Source organism: Bombina bombina, chromosome 3 (genome assembly GCF_027579735.1).
Source record: "Bombina bombina isolate aBomBom1 chromosome 3, aBomBom1.pri, whole genome shotgun sequence".
Classification (NCBI taxonomy): Eukaryota; Metazoa; Chordata; class Amphibia; order Anura; family Bombinatoridae; genus Bombina; species Bombina bombina.
Genome location: NC_069501.1, coordinates 430,606,358 through 430,631,028, shown reverse-complemented (window position 1 = coordinate 430,631,028; position 24,671 = coordinate 430,606,358). Strand labels below are relative to the sequence as shown.

General features: G+C 37.7%; 1 protein-coding gene across 2 annotated transcripts in view; it reads left to right on the top strand.

Moving 5' to 3' along the window:
* Positions 1 to 24,671, top strand: part of LOC128653397 (suppressor of tumorigenicity 7 protein homolog) — a 400,896-nt gene that overhangs the window by 136,466 nt on the left and 239,759 nt on the right. For both annotated transcript variants that reach the window (XM_053706647.1, XM_053706648.1), the window contains exons 9-10: positions 5,635 to 5,749; positions 24,183 to 24,255. In XM_053706647.1, coding sequence (XP_053562622.1) covers positions 5,635 to 5,749; positions 24,183 to 24,255 — 188 coding nt within the window. The remainder of the gene's footprint in view (positions 1 to 5,634; positions 5,750 to 24,182; positions 24,256 to 24,671) is intronic.

Genomic DNA, 24,671 nt, shown 5'->3' with positions numbered 1-24,671 from the left:
TCAATGGATTCAGAGCATTGTCTCTCAACGGTATCGAATAGGATTCAGAGTAAGACCTCCTGTGAGAAGAATTTTTTCTCTCGCGTATCCCAGTAAATCCAGTAAAAGCTCAGGCTTACCTGAAGTGTGTTTCAGACCTGGAGTCTTCAGGGGTAATCATGCCAGTTCCACTTCTGGAACAAGGTTTGGGGTTTTATTCAAATCTATTCATTGTCCCAAAGAAGGAAAATTTATTCAGACCAGTTCTGGATCTGAAAATTGTGAATCGTTATGTAAGAGTACCAACTTTCAAGATGGTGACTATAAGGACTATTCTGCGAGGACATTATATGTCCACAATAGACTTGCAGGATGCATACCTTCATGTTCCAATTCATCCAGAACATTATCAGTTTCTGAGATTCTCTTTTCTAGACAAGCATTACCAATTTGTTGCTCTTCCATTTGGCCTAGCAACAGCTCCAAGAATCTTTTCAAAGGTTCTGGGTGCCCTACTCTCTGTAATCAGAGAACAGGGTATTGCGGTGTTTCCTTATTTGGACGATATCTTGGCACTAGCTCAGTCTTTACGTTCTGCAGAATCTCACACGAATCAACTAGTGTTGTTTCTTCGGAAACATGGTTGGAGGGTCAATTTACCAAAAAGTTTCTTGATTCCTCAGACAAGGGTCACCTTTTTAGGCTTCCAAATAGATTCTGTGTCCATGACTCTGTCTCTAACAGACAAGAGACGTTTAAAATTGGTTGCAGCCTGCCGGCACCTTCATTCTCAGTCATTCCCTTCAGTGGCTATGTGCATGGAAGTTTTAGGTCTCATGACTGCAGCATCGGACGCAATCCCCTTTGCTCGTTTTCACATGAGACCTCTACAGCTTTGTATGCTGAAACAATGGTGCAGGGATTATACAGAGATATCACAATTAATATCCTTAAATCCCAATGTACGACACTCTCTGACATGGTGGATAGATCACCATCGTTTAGTTCAAGGGGCTTCTTTTGTTTGGCCAACCTGGTCTGTGATCACAACAGATCCGAGTCTTTCAGGTTGGGGAGCTGTTTGGGGATCTCTGACAGCATTTTAGAACTCCATGCAATTCTCAGAGCTCTTCAGTTTTGGCCTCTGTTAAAGAGAGAACCGTTCATTTGTTTTCAGACAGACAATATCACAACAGTGGCATATGTCAATCATCTGGGTGAGACTCACAGTCCCCAAGCTATGAAAGAAGTATCTCGGATACTTGCTTGGGCGGAATCCAGCTCCTGTCTAATCTCTGCGGTGCATATCCCAGGTGTAGACAATTGGGAGGCAGATTATCTCAGCCGCCAGACTTTACATCCAGGGGAGTGGTCTCTCCATCCAGATGTTTTTTCTCAGATTGTTCAGATGTGGGGTCTTGCAGAGATAGATCTCATGGCCTCTCATCTAAACCAGAAACTTCCCAGATACCTGTCCATGTCCAGGGATGTTCAGGCGGAACCAGTGGATGCGCTGACACTTCCTTGGTGTTATCATCCTGCTTACATTTTCCCGCCTCTAGTTCTCCTTCCAAGAGTGTTTTCCAAAAGCATCATGGAACAATCATTTGTGTTGCTGGTTGCGCCAGCATGGCCACACAGGTTTTGGTATGCGGATCTGGTTCGGATGTCCAGTTGCCCACCTTGCCCACTTCCGTTACGGCCAGACCTACTATCTCAAGGTCCGTTTTTCCATCAGGATCTCAAATCATTAAATTTGAAGGTATGGAAATTGAACGCTTAGTACTAAGTCATAGAGGTTTCTCTGTCTCAGGGATTAATACTATGTTACAAGCTTGTAAATCTGTCTCTAGAAAGATTTATTATAGAGTTTGGAAGACTTACATTTCATGGTGTTCTTCTCATAAATTTTCTTGGCATTCTTTTAGATTTCCTAGAATTTTACAGTTTCTTCAGGATGGTTTGGATAAGGGTTTGTCTGCAAGTTCCTTGAAAGGACAAATCTCCGCTCTTTCTGTTTTATTTCACAGAAAGATTGCTATACTTCCTGATATACACTGTTTTGTACAGGCTTTAGTTCGTTTTAAGCCTGTCATTAAATCAATTTCCTTGATTACAGGCTCCTCCATTTGAGCCTATGCATTCTTTGGACATTAAACTACTTTCTTGGAAAGTGTTGTTCCTTTTGGCTATCTCTTCTGCTAGAAGAGTTTCTGAGCTATCTGCTCTTTCTTGTGAATCTCCTTTTCTGATTTCTCATCAGGATAAGGCGGTTTTGCGGGCTTCATTTGAATTTTTACCTAAGGTTGTGAATTCTAACAACATTAGTAGAGAAATTGCTGTCCCTTCCTTGTGTCCTATTCCTAAGAATCCTTTAGAAAGATCCTTACATTCTTTGGATGTGGTGAGAGCTTTGAAATATTATGTTGAAGCTACTAAAGATTTCAGGAAGACTTCTAGTCTATTTGTTTTTATTTTCTGATCCTAGGAAAGGTCAGAAGGCCTCTGCTATTTCCTTGGCCTCTTGGTTAAAGCTTTTTATTCATCAAGCTTATTTGGAGTCGGGTCAAGCCCCGCCTCAGAGAATTACAGCTTATTCTACTAGATCAGTCTCCACTTCGTGGGCTTTTAAGAATGAAGCTTCAGTTGATCAGATTTGCAAAGCAGCGACTTGGTCCTCTTTGCATACATTTACTAAATTCTACCGTTTTGATGTATTTCCTTCTGCTTTTGTTTTAAGTTTTTTTCTTTCAAAAATGAAAATAAACTTATTTTTTTGGGTTGTGGACTAATTTTTTCAACAGAATATGGCTGTTTTTATTTTATTCCCTCCCTCTCTAGTGACTCTTGAGTGGAGATCCACATCTTGGGTATTGATATCCCATATGTCACTAGCTCATGGACTCTTGCCAATTACATGAAAGAAAACATAATTTATGTAAGAACTTACCTGATAAATTAATTTCTTTCATATTGGCAAGAGTCCATGAGGCCCACCCTTTTTTATGGTGGTTATGATTTTTTGTATAAAGCACAATTATTTCCAAATTTCCTTTGTTGATGCTTTCTACTCCTTTCTTTATCACCCCACTGCTTGGCTATTCGTTAAACTGAATTGTGGGTGTGGTGAGGGGTGTATTTATAGGCATTTTGAGGTTTGGGAAACTTTGCCCCTCCTGGTAGGATTGTATATCCCATATGTCACAAGCTCATGGACTCTTGCTAATATGAAAGAAATGAATTTATCAGGTAATTTCTTAAATAAATTATGTTATATATATATATATATATATATATATATAATATATATATATATATATATATATATATATATATATATGTAATAACAAAGGGTAGAGAAGCGCACAAGAGGGGCACTCCTAGTGAAGCCTGTTTACATCAGTAGGTAAATGAATAAAATAGCAGTAGAACCACTCACGTGATTTGACCTCACTCGATATGAGGTATAGATCAGACACGGGTTATAGTTGATCTCTCTTTCTGCTCACCACCTTCCGCTTCTTTTTGGCTGTAGGAATCTTGTCACTGTATTTCCCAGTTGTAGCTGTGGATTATTATTCCTTTTCCACAATGGGGACCAAAGGGGTATGTAGAAGCAGAAAGGGACTGGATTCGTAAAGTGTATTTAAAAATATCACATTTATTAATACATGTATTTATACATAGACCATTAAAAGTACATAGAAGATCCAATACAGTCAAAACGTTTGACTATAAAACATTAAAATGCATATATATGCAGCACGAACGAATAGGGCAATAGTGTGCAATTGTACCTCACAATACCCTTCGTTATTTAGCTGCTGCGTGTATCACAAATAATGGAAAAAGAGTACAAGCCCACTCCACACCGGTCACCAAACAGACACGATCACACAGTTTGTGTGCGATATAGCGTGCTACAAGGAGCCGGTGATCAGGAAGTATCTGGCACTACGTGTGGCGGGGGGCGGAGCCTTACGCGTTTCGCAACACGATTGGTTTCTTCGTGTCTGTTTGGTGACCGGTGTGGAGTGGGCTTGTACTCTTTTTCCATTATTTGTGATACACGCAGCAGCTAAATAACGAAGGGTATTGTGAGGTACAATTGCACACTATTGCCCTATTCGTTCGTGCTGCATATATATGCATTTTAATGTTTTATAGTCAAACGTTTTGACTGTATTGGATCTTCTATGTACTTTTAATGGTCTATGTATAAATACATGTATTAATAAATGTGATATTTTTAAATACACTTTACGAATCCAGTCCCTTTCTGCTTCTACATACCCCTTTGGTCCCCATTGTGGAAAAGGAATAATAATCCACAGCTACAACTGGGAAATACAGTGACAAGATTCCTACAGCCAAAAAGAAGCGGAAGGTGGTGAGCAGAAAGAGAGATCAACTATAACCCGTGTCTGATCTATACCTCATATCGAGTGAGGTCAAATCACGTGAGTGGTTCTACTGCTATTTTATTCATTTACCTACTGATGTAAACAGGCTTCACTAGGAGTGCCCCTCTTGTGCGCTTCTCTACCCTTTGTTATTTCAGAAAAAACACTGGGAGGATCCACTTGCTCAAGAGGTCCCTCTCATTACCAGAAGAAGCAGCAGAGAATTTTCAGGCACTTGGGGAACTGTTAGAAGGATTGTCATTAAGTGACTGTGCTACTAACTACCTACAATATTTACAAGAGATACGCTGGACTGGTCCTATATCTTGGTGATACCGGTGGTGTGAGACAAACATATATATATATATATATATATATATATATATATATATATATATATATATATATAATATATTCTTTGAAGAAATATATAACTTTACCCTCACTGTATACTAATATGTGTATGTAATAATATCCATCAATACAACAGTCTGTACGGGTATCCAGGTATTTCACTTATTGTCCAGCTACATATTCCTGAGCGCAGATATTGTTCATTTCTTTTCATATATATATATATATATATATACATATAGTGTATCTTTTCTCTGAATACATCATTATATCTAGCATTTTTTTACAGTTTAATGTTCCTTTCAATTATCAAACATTTTGTGCTACGAAACTGCTATTCTTCAGAATTCTACTTGATGACAACTGGAAAAAAACAGTTTTCCGTTTTTTCAGTTTTCCTATGACTAATATTGCATCTACGTCAATATTGCGTCTGCTATATGGAGTGTAAAGGTATTGCTAAGATTTTAATTTTAGAAATAGAATGTCTACCATACAATTAAAGTGATTTAAGAAATTGTAGATGCCCTTTATAAGCACAAAAAGAGATTACAGAAACTCTGACAAGTCAGCTTATTTATAAAAGTTTACCATATGCTACGGTAATATTATATTGCAGCGGTGTGCTTAAAAGCAATATTGGATGTAAAACAATTTATATGTATAATACATTACAGGCCTGATTGAGTGTCATATTGAAAAGTGATATATGAAAACTACCAATTAATAATGACGAAGGATAATATGAATAAACTGAAACTATGCAATTACTAATCAGACTGAAAACTACTCTAATTAGCTCCCACTTGTCTGAACACTTTGGAAAAACTGAATAATTGCATGTGAATGAGAATGTAATGACATATTTGTTTTAACTAATTGATATATTTACTTGCAGTTAATGAAAGAGTTTCCTCTTCTCAGCATGGTAAATATCCATGAAAACTTGCTGGAAGCTTTGCTGGAATTACAGGCGTATGCAGATGCGCAGGCATTGTTGGCAAAATACGATGGTAAGTTCTACCCACGACAACGCAAGCAAATCATCCACATTTTGCTCCTCTTCATAGACTTTGTCATATGTTATTATATAAAATATATTTAAAGGGACACAAACCCAATTTTTTTTCATGATTTAGATAGAGCATGCAATTTTAAGCAACTTTCTAATTTACTCCAATTATCAATTTTTCTTTGTTCTCTTGCTATCTTTATTTGAAAAAGCAGGAATGTAAGCATAGGAGCCGGCCCATTTTTGGTTCAGCACCTTGGTAGTGCCTGCTGATTGGTAGATAAATGTATCCTTACATTCCTGATTTTTCAAATAAAGAGAGGAAGAGAACAAAGAAAATTGATGATAGAAGTAAATTAGAAAGTTGCTTAAAATTGCCTGCTCTATCTGAATCATGAAAGAAAAAAATAAATTGGGTTTTGTGTCCCTTTTAAGAAAAACACTTGTATTGGTTTAACAAGTTATGTATGAAAATATCTGATGCATCATGCTAATTTATATGTTCTTGATACTGGCTGATTGCTTCCATTAAAAGAAACACTTTAATGTATCCCTGATGCACCTGTGAGAAAAAAAATAATGTTGTATACCTATATTTTCCCTCTTTTTAAAACTAAGATCAACTCCCCAAAATAGCTGTTCTGTGAGCAGATACCGTGCAGCTCCTCCTCTTACTTTCATCTGTATGGTGAAAAAAGAAAAAGAACGGCCAATCAACATGATCAGTGCACACACATTGTTGTGACCTCAAAAGAGTTTGCCATAATTTTACATATTTTATTGTTATTTCTGTGAGGTTTGAAATATACAAATATTTGAAGGGACATTTTGTGTTAAAACTCCTTAAACTGATGAGGGAAAAAAAAGCTAACTGTGCTCTCTTGCTAGTCCTGAGACAAGCATTTGGATTTGATGCTTAAAGGGATATGAAACTTAAATTTTTTCTTTCATGATTTAGAAAGAGCATGCAATTTTAAACAACTTTCTAATTTACTTCTATTCTCTAATTTGCATCATTCTCTGGATATACTTTGCTGAAAAGCATATCTAGATAGGCTCAGTAGCTGCTGATTGGTTGCTGCACATAGATGCCTTGTGTGATTGGTTCACCCATGGGCATTGCTGTTTCTTCAGTAAATGATATCTAAAGAATGAAGCAAATTAGATAATAGATGTAAATTGGAATGTTGTTTAAAATTGTATTCTCTAATTAAATCATGAAATAATTGTTTTTGGGTTTAGTGTCCCTTTTAATTGTCCCTGTTCAATGGGATGTGGTTACTGAGAATTTTTTGTGGTAAAATCTTTCTCCATTATTTATTTAAAAAAATCCAGGGCCCGATGAAATCACGCAAAACCTGGGGCTTATTTTTTAGACCTTGTATTGTAATGTAGGAATCTCTCCTTCACACACAGAGCCCCCCTTAACGGGATAAACAGCTCTTGAGCTAAAATTTACATTTCTAAAATTCTTTGATGAACCTTGGTGTACTGACGAGAATTTTTAGATCATCTCGTCTGAGTGAAGAGCTTTAGATCATAGGTCCCTAAGTGTTAGTGCATTGTCTTTTTTTATTATGCATTTGTCAAATATGCAGTTCATCTGTTTAACCCCTTCAGGACCGTGAATTTCAGAGAAAACTACCAGAGAATTTTTAGTATTTTCGCAATCGCTCAATTTAAACAGAAGCAGAGCCTTGTTTTATTTTTATTTACCTATAAAAACTATATATATATTTTTGTAGACAACCCAAGGTATTGGTCTGTGCCCATTTTGGTATTTTTCATGTCGCTGTTTCACAGCCAAATTCGACCATATTAAAAAAAAAAAAATCATAAATTTTTCACAAACTTTGGGTTTTATAACTCAAACTATTTATACACAACTAGTGCAGTCATAAGACAAATGGTTGTTAAAGGTTCTCTGGAATCCCCTTTGTTCAGAAATATCAGACATGCACCACACTTTTGAAATTACCGGCAGTGAATTGGTTAATTAGCTAGTAAGGGTAATAGTATTAAAATGTAGGTATTACTCTCCCACCTCCCTAATCCCAACCTGATCCCTCCCAAACAGCTCCTCCCACACTCACCACCATCTTCGGCAATGGCAGATATTCTCCCAGTATAAGGTTTTTAGAGATTTTTTTTTTTTAATTAATGAATTATATTATTTATTTATTTATTTTTAATTTTCCTTGCTCCAACTTCCAGCAATGGGCTGCCCACCCGCCTCCCTCCTGACCCTTCCACACCACCAGTGATCTGACGTCATATGGTAAAGGGAAAATGATCAGTTCTTCCTTACCATATGAAGGCAGATGCCTTCTGCCTCTGGCTGCACTCTTAGCTGTCAGAACTAACATTGGGAACCGTAGTATGAGGAAGAATGTTAGACTTAGGTCAAACAGGGTACAATGACATTTGAAACAGCTATAGCTTTTATTAGAAGCAATTTTGCTAATACATGTATATTACAAACATGCTTCTATTCAAAATTGAAATGCATTCATATGGATTCCAATTTTAGCTGGAATGTCCCTTTAATGGTCCTTTTTAAAAGTGGCTTTAAAAAACACTCTATATGTGAATCATGGCCCTTTAATGTGTTTCCATGTATATAGATAACATAAATCACATAGTCAGACCTTTCATTTAACTACTAATATTCTTTGGCTTGTACCCATTTGTTATTCTTTTGGTTTTATCAGTATGATTCCTGTTTCATATGTAAAAACCTTTTTGGCAAAGTACTCAGCCAGCATAGTTTAGCAACCATTTTACTGATATCAGAGTATGTGAAGGAAGGTACGATGTCTCTAATGCTTTTATCCTTGTGAAACATTTAATAATGTGTTAACTATAATATATTTATTGATGTATAAAATGATTAGCCTTATCTGGTGTTTCAGGCATTCCGTGAATGCTCTACTGTTTAGGGATTTATACAATGTACACTTACCTTTATTATCCCCTTCTTTTGTCAGTCCCTTGCACCCCATAGCATGTAAGCGTACAAGTCCAGCTGTCCTGTAGATGTGATCTAAAGCAGTTGTCAACTTCTTGGCAGGGCCCTCTACCCACACATCTGGAGCATAATTTGCACCTTAAAGGGACATGAAATCCAATTTTTGCTTTAATAAATTAGAAAGAACATGCAATTTTAAACAACTTTCCAACTTGCTTCCATTATCTAATTTGATTCATTCTCTTGATGTCCTTGAAAAGCATATCTAAATAGAATCAGTAGCTGCTGATTGGTGGCAGCCCATAAATGCCTTGTGTGATTGGCTCACCCATGTGCATTGCTATTTTTTCAACAAAGGAAATCTAAAGAATGAAGCAAATAGATAATACATGTAAATTTGAATATTGTTTAACCCCTTAATGACCGAGGACGTGCAGGGTGCGTCCTCAAAAAAAAGGCAGTTAACGCCTGAGGACGTACCCTGCACGTCCTCGGTGTGGAAAGCAGCTGGAAGCGATCCTGCTCGCTTCCAGCTGCTTTCCGGTTATTGCAGTGATGCCTCGATATGGAGGCATCCTGCAATAACCTCACATGGCCATCCGATGCAGAGAGAGCCACTCTGTGGCCCTCTCTGCACCGGACATCGATGGCCGGTATCGTTGGTGGGTGGGAGCCGAATTGGGAGGCGGGTGGGGCGGCCATCGGTGTTGCGCGTGACGTCACGGGGGGCGGGATCGGGGGCGGGGGGCGCGCACGGGCGCGCGCGCGTGCACGGAGGGTGGCGGGCGGGGCGCGTGCACGGGGCGGGAGCGGGTGGGAACCGCTACACTACGGAAAATCTTTTAATAAAATCTGCCTAATCTTGTTTGTGCAAAAGCACAAAAAGCGATCGTGGAGGGGTGGGGGGGGGGTTGGTTTGTGTGTGGGGAAGCTAAACTTTCAACAAATTAAAAAAACAAACAATTTTTTCTTCTAAACTGGGTACTGGCAGACAGCTGCCAGTACCCAAGATGGCGCCCATTAAGTTAGAGTGGGAGGGGATAGAGCTGTTTGGGGGGGGGGATCAGTGAGGTTGGGGGCTAAGGGGGGATAGTACACAACATGCTTAAAAAATCATTAAAAAAATATATATATAGCTTTTATTTTAGTACTGGCAGACTTTCTGCCAGTACTTAAGATGGCGGGGACAATTGTGGGGTGGGGGAGGGAAGAGAGCTGTTTGGGAGGGATCAGGGGGTCTGATGTTTCAGGTGGGAGGCTGAGCTCTACACTAAATCTAATATTAACCCTGCAAGCTCCCTACAAGCTACCTAATTAACCCCTTCACTGCTAGCCATAATACACGTGTGATGCGCAGCGGCATTTAGCGGCCTTCTAAATACCAAAAAGCAACGCCAAAGCCATATATGTCTGCTATTTCTGAACAAAGGGGATCCCAGAGAAGCATTTACAACCATTTGTGCCATAATTGCACAAGCTGTTTGTAAATGATTTCAGTGAGAAACCTAAAATTGTGAAAAATTTTACGTTTTTTTTAATTTGATCGCATTTGGCGGTGAAATGGTGGCATGAAATATACCAAAATGGGCCTAGATCAATACTTGGGGTTGTCTACTACACTACACTAAAGCTAAAATTAACCCTACAAGCTCCCTACATGCTCCCTAATTAACCCCTTCACTGCTGGGCATAATACACGTGTGGTGCGCAGTGGCATTTAGTGGCATTCTAATTACCAAAAAGCAACACCAAAGCCATATAAGTCTGCTATTTCTGAACAAAGGGGATCACAGAGAAGAATTTACAACCATTTGTGCCATAATTGCACAAACTATTTGTAAATAATTTCAGTGAGAAACCTAAAGTTTGTGAAAAAAATTGTGAAAAAGTGAACGATTTTTTTTATTTGATCGCATTTGGCGGTGAAATGGTGGCATGAAATATACCAAATTTGGCCTAGATCAATACTTTGGGTTGTCTACTAAAAAAAAATATATACATGTCAATGGATATTCAGGGATTCCTGAAAGATATTAGTGTTCTAATGTAACTAGCGCTAATTTTGAAAAAAAAGTGGTTTGCAAATAGCAAAGTGCTACTTGTATTTATGGCCCTATAACTTACAAAAAAAGCAAAGAAGATGTAAACATTGGGTATTTCTAAACTCAGGACAAAATTTAGAAACTATTTAGCATAGGTGTTTTTTGGTGGTTGTAGATGTGTAACAGATTTTGGGGGTCAAAGTTAGAAAAAGTGTTTTTTTTTTTCAATTTTTCCTCATATTTTATAATTTTTTTTATAGTAAATTATAAGATATGATGAAAATAATGGTATCTTTTGAAAGTCCATTTAATGGCGAGAAAAACGGTATATAATATGTGTGGGTACAGTAAATGAGTAAGAGGAAAATTACAGCTAAACACAAACACCGCAAAAATGTAAAAATAGCCTTGGTCCCAAACGGACAGAAAATGGAAAAGTGCTGCGGTCATTAAGGGGTTAAACAATTTTCCAATTTACTTTTATCACCAATTTTTCTTTGTTCTCTTGGTATTCTTAGTTGAAAGCTTAACCTAGGAGGTTCATATGCTAATTTCTTAGACCTTGAAGGCCGCCTCTTAAGAATGCATTTTAGCAGATTTTTCACCACTAGAGGGTGTTAGTTCATGTTTTTCATATAGATAACACTGTGCTCGTGCACGTGAAGTTACCTGGAAGCCATCACTGATTGGCTAAACTGCAAGTATGTCAAAAGAACTGAAATAAAGGGGCAGTCTGCAGAGGCTTAGATACAAGATAATCACAGAGGTAAAACATATATAAATATAACTGTGTTGGTTATGCAAAACTAGGGAATGGGTAAACAAGGTATTATCTATCTTTTAAAAAAAATAACAATTCTGGTGTAGACTGTCCCTTTAAGTTTGTGAAAAAAATTGTGAAAAAGTGAACGATTTTCTTTATTTGATTGCATTTGGCGGTGAAATGGTGGCATGAAATATACCAAAATGGGCCTAGATCAATACTTTGGGGTGTCTTCTAAAAAAATATATATACATGTCAAGGGATATTCAGGGATTCCTGAAAGATATCAGTGTTCCAATGTAACTAGCGCTAATTTTGAAAAAAAAAAAGGGGTTTGGAAATAGCAAAGTGCTACTTGTATTTATGGCCCTATAACTTGCAACAAAAGCAAAGAACCTGTAAACATTGGGTATTTCTAAACTCAGGACAAAATTTAGAAACTATTTAGCATTGGTGTTTTTTGGTGGTTGTAGATGTGTAACAGATTTTGGGGGTCAAAGTTAGAAAAAGTGTGTTTTTTTCCATTTTTTCCTCATATTATATAATTTTTTTTATAGTAAATTATAAGATATGATGAAAATAATGGTATCTTTAGAAAGTCCACTTAATGGCGAGAAAAACGGTATATAATATGTGTGGGTACAGTAAATGAGTAAGAGGAAAATTACAGCTAAACACAAACACAGCAGAAATGTAAAAATAGCCTTGGTCCCAAACGGACAGAAAATGGAAAAGTGCTGCGGTCATTAAGGGGTTAAATTGTATTCTCTAACTAAATCATGGCAGAAAAAAATTGGGTTTGATGTCCCTTTTTTAACCCCTTAGTGACCAGAGCACTTTTCCATTTGTTGACCGTTTGGGACCAAGGCTATTTTTACATTTCTGCGGTGTTTGTGTTTAGCTGTAATTTTCCTCTTACTCATTTACTGTACCCACACATATTATATACCGTTTTTCTCGCCATTAAATGGACTTTCTAAAGATACCATTATTTTCATCATATCTTATAATTTACTATTAAAAAAATTATAAAATAAGAGGAAAAAAAACAATTTTTTCAAACTTTGACCCCCAAAATCTGTTGCACATCTACAACCACCAAAAAACACCCATGCTAAATAGTTTCTAAATTTTGTCCTGGGTTTAGAAATACCCAATGTTTACATGTTCTTTGCTTTTTTTGCAAGTTATAGGGCACTAAATAAAAGTAGCACTTTGCTATTTCCAAACCACTTTTTTTCAAAATGAGCGCTAGTTACATTGGGACACTGATATCTTTCAGGAATCCCTGAATATCCCTTGACATGTGTATATATATATATATATATATATATTTAGAAGACATCCCAAAGTATTGATCTAGGCCCATTTTGGTATATTTCATGCCACCATTTCACCGCCAATTGCGATCAAATAAAAAAAAAATGTTCATTTTTTCACAAACTTTAGGTTTCTCACTGAAATTATTTACAAACAGCTTGTGCAATTATTGCACAAATGGTTTTAAATGCTTCCCTGGGATCCCCTTTGTTCAGAAATAGCAGACATATATGGCTTTTACGTTGCTATTTGGTAATTTGAAGGCCGCTAAATGCCACTGCGCACCACACGTGTATTATGCGCAGCAGTGAAGGGGTTAATTAGGGAGCATGTAGGGAGCTTGTAGGGTTAATTTTAGCTTTAGTGTATTGTAGTAAACAACCCCAAGTATTGATCTAGGCCCATTTTGGTATATTTCATGCCACCATTTCACCGCCAAATGCATTCAAATTAAAAAAAACTTTAAATATTTCACAATTTTAGGTTTCTCACTGAAATTATTTATAAACAGCTTGTGCAATTATGGCACAAATTGTTGTAAATGCTTCTCTGGGATCCCCTTTGTTCAGAAATAGCAGACATATATGGCTTTGGCGTTGCTTTTTAGTAGTTAGAAGGTCGCTAAATGCCGCTGCGCATCACACGTATATTATGTCTAGCAGTGAAGGAGTTAATTAGGTAGCTTGTAGGGAGCTTGCAGGGTTAATTTTAGCTTTAGTGTAGAGATCAGCCTCCCACTAGACACATCCCACCCCCTGATCCCTCCCAAACAGCTCCCTTCCCTCCCCCATCCCACAATTGTCCCCGCCATCTTAAGTACTGGCAGAAAGTCTGCCAGTACTAAAATAAAAGTTTCTTTCATGTAATTAGCAAGAGTCCATGAGCTAGTGACGTATGGGATATACATTCCTACCAGGAGGGGCAAAGTTTCCCAAACCTCAAAATGCCTATAAATACACCCCTCACCACACCCACAAATCAGTTTTACAAACTTTGCCTCCTATGGCATATTATCTCCTAATGCAGATAATATTTCCTTTAGTAATGTTACATTACCTGTTGTGGTTCCATCAACATCTAATACTCAGAGTGTTCCTGTTAACATAAGAGATTTTGTTTCTAAATCTATTAAGAAGGCTATGTCTGTTATTCCCCCTTCTAGTAAACGTAAAAGGTCTTTTAAAACTTCTCATTTTTCAGATGAATTTTTAAATGAACATCATCATTCTGATTCTGATAGTGGTTCCTCTGGTTCAGAGGATTCTGTCTCAGAGGTTGATGCTGATAAATCTTCATATTTATTCAAAATGGAATTTATTCGTTCTTTACTTAAAGAGGTTTTAATTGCTTTAGAAATAGAGGATTCTGGTCCTCTTGATACTAAATCTAAACGTTTAAATAAGGTTTTTAAATCTCCTGTAGTTATTCCAGAAGTTTTTCCTGTCCCTGATGCTATTTCTGAAGTAATCTCCAGGGAATGGAATAATTTGGGTAATTCATTTACTCCTTCTAAACGTTTTAAGCAATTATATCCTGTGCCATCAGACAGATTAGAATTTTGGGACAAAATCCCTAAGGTTGATGGGGCTGTCTCTACTCTTGCTAAACGTACTACTATTCCTACGGCAGATAGTACTTCCTTTAAGGATCCTTTAGATAGGAAGATTGAATCCTTTCTAAGAAAAGCTTACTTATGTTCAGGTAATCTTCTTAGACCTGCTATATCTTTAGCGGATGTTGCTGCAGCTTCAACTTTTTGGTTAGAAGCTTTAGCGCGACAAGTAACAGATCATAACTCTCATAGCATTGTTTATCTTCTTCAACATGCTAATAACTTTATTTGTGATGCCATCTTTGATATCATTAGAGTTGATGTCAGGTATATGTCTCTAGCTATTTTAGCTAGAAGAGCTTTATGGCTTAAAACTTGGAATGCTGATATGTCTTCTAAGTCAACTTTGCTTTCCCTTTCTTTCCAGGGTAATAAATTATTTGGTTCTCAGTTGGATTCTATTATCTCAACTGTTACTGGAGGGAAAGGAACTTTTTTACCACAGGATAAAAAATCTAAAGGTAAATTTAGGTCTAATAATCGTTTTCGTTCCTTTCGTCACAATAAGGAACAAAAGCCTGATCCTTCGCCCTCAGGAGCGGTATCAGTTTGGAAACCATCTCCAGTCTGGAATAAGTCCAAGCCTTTTAGAAAACCAAAACCAGCTCCCAAGTCCACATGAAGGTGCGGCTCTCATTCCAGCTCAGCTGGTAGGGGGCAGATTACGTTTTTTCAAACAAATTTGGATCAATTCAATTTACAATCTTTGGATTCAAAACATTGTTTCAGAAGGGTACAGAATTGGCTTCAAGATAAGGCCTCCTGCAAAGAGATTTTTTATTTCCTGTGTCCCAGTAAATCCAGCAAAGACTCAAGCATTTCTGAAATGTGTTTCAGATCTAGAGTTGGCTGGAGTAATTATGCCAGTTCCAGTTCTGGAACAGGGGCTGGGGTTTTATTCAAATCTCTTCATTGTACCAAAGAAGGAGAATTCCTTCAGACCAGTTCTGGATCTAAAAATATTGAATCGTTATGTAAGGATACCAACATTCAAAATGGTAACTATAAGGACTATTCTGCCTTTTGTTCAGCAAGGGCATTATATGTCCACAATAGATTTACAGGATGCATATCTGTATATTCCGATTCATCCAGATCACTATCAGTTTCTGAGATTCTCTTTCCTAGACAAGCATTACCAGTTTGTGGCTCTGCCGTTTGGCCTAGCAACAGCTCCAAGGATTTTTACAAAGGTTCTCGGTGCCCTTCTGTCTGTAATCAGAGAACAGGGTATTGTGGTATTTCCTTATTTGGACGATATCTTGGTACTTGCTCAGTCTTCACATTTAGCAGAATCTCATACGAATCGACTTGTGTTGTTTCTTCAAGATCATGGTTGGAGGATAAATTTACCGAAAAGTTCATTGATTCCTCAAACAAGGGTTACCTTTTTAGGTTTCCAGATAGATTCAGTGTCCATGACTCTGTCTCTGACAGACAAGAGACGTCTAAAATTGATCTCAGCTTGTCGAATCCTTCAATCACAATCATTCCCTTCGGTAGCCTTATGCATGGAAATTCTAGGTCTTATGACTGCTGCATCGGATGCGATCCCCTTTGCTCGTTTTCACATGCGACCTCTTCAGCTCTGTATGCTGAACCAGTGGTGCAGGGATTACACAAAGATATCTCAATTAATATCTTTAAAACTGTTTGTACGACACTCTCTGACGTGGTGGACAGATCACCATCGTTTAGTTCAGGGGGCTTCTTTTGTTCTTCCGACCTGGACTGTAATTTCAACAGATGCAAGTCTGACAGGTTGGGGAGCTGTTTGGGGGTCTCTGACAGCACAAGGGGTTTGGGAATCTCAGGAGGTGAGATTACCGATCAATATTTTGAACTCCGTGCAATTTTCAGAGCTCTTCAGTCTTGGCCTCTTCTAAAGAGAGAATCGTTCATTTGTTTTCAGACAGACAATGTCACAACTGTGGCATACATCAATCATCAAGGAGGGACTCACAGTCCTCTGGCCATGAAAGAAGTATCTCGAATTCTGGTATGGGCGGAATCCAGCTCCTGTCTAGTTTCTGCGGTTCATATCCCAGGTATAGACAATTGGAAAGCGGATTATCTCAGTCGCCAAACGTTACATCCGGGCGAATGGTCTCTTCACCCAGAGGTATTTCTTCAGATTGTTCAAATGTGGGGTCTTCCAGAAATAGATCTGATGGCTTCTCATCTAAACAAGAAACTTCCCAGGTATCTTTCCAGATCCAGGGATCCTCAAGCGGAAGCAGTGGATGTGTTGTCACTTCCTTGGAAGTATCATCCTGCCTATATCTTTCCGCCTCTAGTTCTTCTTCCAAGAGTAATCTCCAAGATTCTGAAGGAATGCTCGTTTGTTCTGCTGGTGGCTCCAGCATGGCCTCACAGGTTTTGGTATGCGGATCTTGTCCGGATGGCCTCTTGCCAACCGTGGACTCTTCCGTTAAGACCAGACCTTCTGTCACAAGGTCTTTTTTTCCATCAGGATCTCAAATCCTTAAATTTAAAGGTATGGAGATTGAACGCTTGATTCTTAGTCAAAGAGGTTTCTCTGACTCTGTGATTAATACTATGTTACAGGCTCGTAAATCCGTATCTAGGGAGATATAGAGTCTGGAAGACTTATATTTCTTGGTGTCTTTCTCATCATTTTTCCTGGCATTCTTTTAGAATTCCGAGAATTTTACAGTTTCTTCAGGATGGTTTGGATAAAGGTTTGTCTGCAAGTTCCTTGAAAGGACAAATCTCTGCTCTTTCTGTTCTTTTTCACAGAAAGATTGCTAATCTTCCTGATATTCATTGTTTTGTACAAGCTTTGGTTCGTATAAAACCTGTCATTAAGTCAATTTCTCCTCCTTGGAGTTTGAATTTGGTTCTGGGGGCTCTTGAAGCTCCTCCGTTTGAACCTATGCATTCTTTGGACATTAAATTACTTTCTTGGAAAGTTTTGTTCCTTTTGGCCATCTCTTCTGCCAGAAGAGTTTCTGAATTATCTGCTCTTTCTTGTGAGTCTCCTTTTCTGATTTTTCATCAGGATAAGGCGGTGTTGTGAATTCTAACAACATTAGTAGAGAAATTGTGGTTCCTTCATTATGTCCTAATCCTAAGAATTCTAAGGAGAAATCATTGCATTCTTTGGATGTAGTTAGAGCTTTGAAATATTATGTTGAAGCTACTAAGAATTTCCGAAAGACTTCTAGTCTATTTGTTATCTTTTCCGGTTCTAGGAAAGGTCAGAAGGCTTCTGCCATTTCTTTAGCATCTTGGTTGAAATCTTTAATTCATCATGCTTATGTCGAGTCGGTAAAACTCCGCCTCACAGGATTACAGCTCATTCTACTAGGTCAGTTTCTACTTCCTGGGCGTTTAGGAATGAAGCTTCGGTTGATCAGATTTGCAAAGCAGCAACTTGGTCTTCTTTGCATACTTTTACTAAATTCTACCATTTTGATGTGTTTTCTTCTTCTGAAGCAGTTTTTGGTAGAAAAGTACTTCAGGCAGCTGTTTCAGTTTGATTCTTCTGCTTATAATTTCAGTTTTTTTCATTATAAGATTTAAACTTTGTTTTGGGTGTGGATTATTTTCAGCGGAATTGGCTGTCTTTATTTTATCCCTCCCTCTCTAGTGACTCTTGCGTGGAAGATCCACATCTTGGGTAGTCATTATCCCATACGTCACTAGCTCATGGACTCTTGCTAAGTACATGAAAGAAAACATAATTTATGTAAGAACTTACCTGATAAATTAATTTCTTTCATATTAGCAAGAGTCCATGAGGCCCACCCTTTTTGTGGTGGTTATGATTTTTTTGTATAAAGCACAATTATTCCAATTCCTTTTATATGCTTTCGCACTTTTTTCTTATCACCCCACTTCTTGGCTATGCTTTAAACTGATTTGTGGGTGTGGTGAGGGGTGTATTTATAGGCATTTTGAGGTTTGGGAAACTTTGCCCCTCCTGGTAGGAATGTATATCCCATACGTCACTAGCTCATGGACTCTTGCTAATATGAAAGAAATGAATTTATCAGGTAAGTTCTTACATAAATTATGTTTTTTTGGGGGGTTTTAGGTTTTTTAAAAAAAAAAAAAAAAAAAAAAAGAAATTCTTCTGCTTTGTAGGACCCCCCCTTAGCCCCCAACCTCCCTGATCCCCCCCCAAACAGCTCTTTAACCCCCCCCCCCCCCTCTGCCTTTATTGTGCAGCATATTGGGTACTGGCAGTACCCAGTTTGAAAAATAATAATGCATTTAATTTTTTTATTTTATTAAATATGTTCTATATTTCTGTAGTGTAGCTGCCCCCCCCAACATCCAACCCCCCCACCCTCTCCCAGATGCCTTGATGTTAAAATCCCACCCTCCCCAGTCCTCTCTCCCACCCTCCAGATCTACAGCATATTGATGCTGAAACGGATCTCACGTGCACGTGCGCGCCCGTGCACACGTGTGCACGGCTCTGGTGCACGTGCGCGCCCGTGCACACGCGCGCACCCGCACAAGATCCCTCCACCCTCCTCCACCAATGACTGCCCACCCGCCTCCCTGGATGAGCTCCCACCCACCAACGATAACGGCCATCGATAGCCGATGCAGAGAGTGACACAGAGTGGCTCTCTCTGCATCGGATGGCTAAAAACAGTTATTGCAGGATGCCTCAATATTGAGGCATCACTGCAATAACATGAAAGCAGCTGGAAGCTATCAGGATCGCTTCCACTGCTTTCAAAGACCAACGACGTATGGGGTACATCCTTGGTCATTAACTGCATTTTTTTGCAGGACGTACCCCATACGTCGTTGGTCGTTAAGGGGTTAAATGATAACTTTGTATATTATACCAAAGCTTACAGTGCTGCAAAATCTGTTGTTGCTGTACAAATAAATGATGATAATAATAATCTGGTGGTATTTTATTTGGTGCTGGTAAGCTTTTCTCAGTAAAGATGAAAAAAACATCTATACTGCACATACCCTGTACTTGATGTTTACAACCAATACAATTAATCTGTTGGTGCTCTACAAATAACTGATGGTAATAATAACAATTATATATTTTAAAGGGACATGAAACCCATATTTTACTTTCATGATTCAGATAGAGAATACAATTTTAAACAACATTCCAATTTATTTCTATTATTAATTTGCTTCATTCTTTAGGTATCCTTTGTTGAATAAATAGCAATGCCCATGGGTGAGGTAATAACACATGGCATCTATATGCAGCCACCAATCAGCTCCTCCCTATATTTAGATATCCGTTTCAACAAAGGATATCAAAAGAATGAAGCAAATTAGATAATAGAAGCAAAATAGAAAGTTGTTTAAAATGTCATGCTTGGGGGGCGTGTCTGGCCAGCAACCGAGTAAGGAGGAAAATATGGGAGCTCTTCACTTTATTTAATTAATTTGCTGGATATCCTCAGCCAACAGCGACATTGAGAGCTATTTTCTCATAAAAAGCCTTGTATAGAGACTCCTCTGTCTTTTGATACCAATATTATATGAAACATCTTAAAATGAAGCCCTAATTGTGAATTTTGAACTGCGGCCTGTACAACGACTACGCCACTTCTCCTGGTCTACTAGGATCTATAACAATCCTAACACTACTATATGCAGCAATAAGCCCTGCTTCTTTGGATGACCTGGCTGGGGACTTGGTCGGTGCAACAGATATTGTGTAAATGGAGCAAGACAGACCAAAAGTAATGGAGGCGATCGATAATTGGGAATTGAAGGTCCGGTCATCTCTGTTTCAGCACTTCCGTGATTTACAGAGAGACTTAGGAACAGTGCTGATAGTGTGGCAGCAGGAGCAACAGAGACTTATGGAGAGTAAAAATCTGCAAACACAGAGTCCCAAGAAGTTCCTGGTACAAGACGCCGCACCAACTTCAGATAAACAAAGTGCGCAACAGATTCCCTCTTGCAGTGTTCAATACCGGGAGACCAACTTGCGCAGCCAAGTGTAAGTACGAAGCAACAATGGGACGATGGTTCCCCAACTTAGTGTCCCTAAAGCATCTTACGATGACCTGCCCTGGAGACATGGGACGGGAGTTCATGGACAAGGGCAAATTGTAAGGGACTTACCATCCGATGGGCTACTGAGGACAATGGAGTTGTTTCTTTTGTCCGGAGGCATTGTGCTGGACCCTGCTGCCCTCCGGAGCCTGGTGACTGAGGTACTATGTCCCGATTTTTAAAGCAGCCAGAATCATTTTGGCATAGGCTAATTAACACTTTCTTTCTGATAAGAGCCATGCGGCTGACTAAGAGGCTCACCTTTTATTATGCTGATCGCTGTGGTTGGGGGTGTCCATGACTTTGTTTAACAGTTCTTGCTCCCATTATCATTTCTTTTTTTTCTTTTTTTTTTTATTACTTGCATTGCTATTATTGTATTGTGGGCAAATTGTGAGTTAGTTCTTAATGTTGCAGCTTTGCAGATTTTTTATTCTAATAGTTCTTTGACATGTTCTGTATTGTTTGGCACTTTGTGGGGTGGGATGGAGGTGTAGGCATATCGCTATTAACAGACCTGTTTTATTTTATTATAGTACACACCTCGCCTAAATAATGAGACCCTCTACCAGCAGAAATTGTTTAAAAGCCTCACTACTCTATTAGCCTCTAACTATAATGCAATTCAGGGCTGGTGTTAATAAATACATGTATATTTTTAGTTTTCTCTAAATATAAGGTTATAGAGCATTATACCTTTTTTATGTTAACCTATTGCCTTATTCTTATTATAGCATGGCAGTTGTCCCTCTAATATTTACTTGAAATTTAATTTTTGTTAGCTGTCCATACAGTTTTTAGGGAGCCTAATAACGAGCCTGGTGTGGGGTTGTATATTTAATTAAACTAGCCCATTCATAGGCCTTTTTGTTACTCAGCTTCTCTGTAGTTACCTCTCTGCACTCTCTCAAAGTGTTAAAGAGGACTAATATATTGTTTTGAGGGGTATAACAGATAATCATTTGGAATTTTTCCAGCTCCTAATTTTTACATATCCCTGGCCTTCCGGGTGTAGGGCCCGCGCCTGGGAGGCAGGGTTTACATACCCAAGTTTGCATAGAATTTTTTTGCAATTCTTGAATCCATGCTCAAAGGCATTATAACACTTCACTATTGAGCAAGTTGGTTTAGTCGGCTTATATACTATGTGAATTATCTGCTTCCTCACATATTGCCAGCAGGTCACTTACATATGCTAGGCAATAACTCAGATTTCTATTTTTATAAATATTGTGCAGTATCGTTGACGGTCTTGTATGTTTCCTATAATTTTACATTTTTGTAAGGTGAGGTTGCTCAGTGTTTGTCTGCCTTTTCATTCCCCCCCCCCCCCCGTTAGCCTCATGATGTGCCCACGAGATATCCTTTCCTACCTAGATGCTTAATGTTAATGCTATTATATAGTCCACCACCCAGACACGTCCTCCCCCCCTTCTCAATAATATCCTAAGGTCCAAGAGTGACCATATTTAGCATTATAGCCCTCCCCTATATCATATAGACTCCATAGGCCCATGAGTGGCCTTTTGCAGCTGTGGAGGTGCATTCTTTTTTGAAGAGGGGTAAAGAAATCCTATATATTAAAAAATAAGAGATACTACAATAGTTCCATATAAATTTTTGTTAGTCCTTTATATATTTTAAGCACAGTCAGTGAGTTGAATATACTTAAGCTACATGGGAGTTTATTAATTTGTTTATAAGGCATTGTCATAAATATTATTGAAGGTTGTCTTTCTACATCCCAATGGCTTTCATGTCTGTATATGTAATACGTATAATGTTGACGATACTTCTCATCTCCCCCATGTTTTACTTACATTTTATTGCTGTCTGTGCCTACGTTTGGACCTTGATTCTTGCTGATTATTGTTTATCATTATATCTCAATAAAAATTATTTAAAAAAAAAAAAAAGTCATGCTCTTTCTGAATCATAAAAGAAAACAATTGTGTTTAATGTCCCTTTAAGTGATTATGAGATGAGAGATATTAGAATATACATTTTATACTAACGAACATTCTAAATATAATTTTAAAACATATATTCAAATATGTTGTATGTCCAGCAAGAAAACTTATTATAAAGGAATAGGGTATCCAATTCTCAAAATTCATCTAAAAAGATTGCAAAACCAGATTAGCAGAAAGCAAATTATATCATTTGGAAGGACCTTCAAATTAAGTATATACTGGCGTACCTCAGAGATATTGGGGGTTTGGTTCCAGACCACTGCAATAAAGTGAATATAACAATAAAGTGAGTCAAACTAAATTTTTTTGTTTCCCAGTGCAAATAAAACTAATATTTACACTCTAATGTTAAATGGCAAGATTACAAGTCGCGCTGCAAATCAGTTGCAAAAACACCCCACGCATTATGGCTTTTTCACATTTAGGGTTGCGCAGGTATTACAAGTTGCAAAATAACTTATTTTGCACGCGTGTTATGCTGCATAATCCAAACAGCCAAATTGCGTGCATGTTCACATATTCCCCATAGAAGTCAATGGAGAAGACAAATAGAAAAAAACCCCCACTAAAACCCTAATCTGTTGCGTAAAGCCTGTGACATATTCTCCTCGAAAAGTGTACATGAAAATGGGAATATTTAATATTGCGAAAATGTTTTTGTAATGGAATATGTTCTATTTATTTATAAATAAATATTTCTCTATATATGTGATGATTTATGGACTGATATATCTATGTATAGCAAGATATGTATATGAAAATATATATGTCTAGATATCTCGAGATCTATTTGCGAATATCTCTGAAAATTAATGTAAAATCCCTGTGTCTGCTTTTTATTTCTCTAACGCCTGAGATCTCCCATCTTTTAGCCCTTATAACTTTTGTGTGCAATATTTTTTGAAAATAATTTTTATTAGACAGTGGTAATATGAGTGTATATGTACTTTGTAATGTATTTTTGAAGTGCGCGGAATGGATTGTTGCGTAAAAGGCAATTGCAATTTTCAAGACTTGTAATAGCTGTGCAATGGAAATTGATTGTGAAAAGACCATATCACGTGCGGAAAACTCATAACGCGCGACTTGTAATCTTGCCCATAGTGAACTAAAAGAGACTGCATATTGAGTGGCACTGGCCTCTTTGAAAAATGCAGAAGTTTCTTCAGGTTTTGTTCTTTTTCAGTTGAGTGCGTCACTTTTTCCCCCCTTTCTTGGGTATCATACAATATTCTATACAATATTCTACCTGCTTATACATAACTCTCTGAACAACTCTGTTCTAGTACATGACTCATCAGTTACAAAAGTCATACATTTTTCAAATTGCTTAGTCAATCACTTTTAAGTTCAGTTTGACAGAAGTTGGTACATTAGGTGACTCATTGAAATTGCGATTAGAAAAGCAAGTTTTGTTCTGTTGCCTGCCAGTTTTCAAATGTTTCTCATTTAAATCACTTCTTTGGGTTTCTCAGATGACAAATTAAGTGCTTCATTTTATGAAGATAACATAACTTCTGGAAGATAACTGCTTTTGGTGCCATGGTTTTTAAATGTGACCATATATTAAAAAGAGTATAAAATGTGAATATGTGTATTGCTTGTTTATTATTCCCATTCATATTGATGGTACTCTGTATTGCATTGTATTATATTTAAATAAACCATGTAAAATAACATAATTTTGAAATTTTTCTACTATCTTAAAAACTCTGAATTTTGCTGTCTTTTACTTCAGATATCAGTCTCCCAAAATCAGCAACAATCTGTTACACGGCAGCATTGCTAAAGGCCAGGGCTGTCTCTGAAAGGTGGGTGTTTTTTGGTTTTCGACTTAAAAAATAAATAAATATATATATCTTCACAGACTTCAATACAGGGTTTTTGTTACCACCCGTTTAATTAGGTATACTAAAAAATGATTTGACCAATAAATACAGTGGAATTTAATAATTGACAAATACTCAATAGAAGACAATGCAAGAGCACTAACTTTGAAATGAGCACTATAAAAATTTTTGGCAAATGTCAACGTTAATCCAATTTTCCCTCCCTCTTTATCATGTGACAGCCATCAGCCAATTACAAAAAGCATATATGTATATACTGCATACTTTTGCACATGCTCAGTAGGAGCCGGAGCTTCAAAGTGTGCATATAAAAAGAATGTGCACATTTTGATAATGGAACTATATTAGTAAGTCTTTTAAATTGCATAATTTTATCT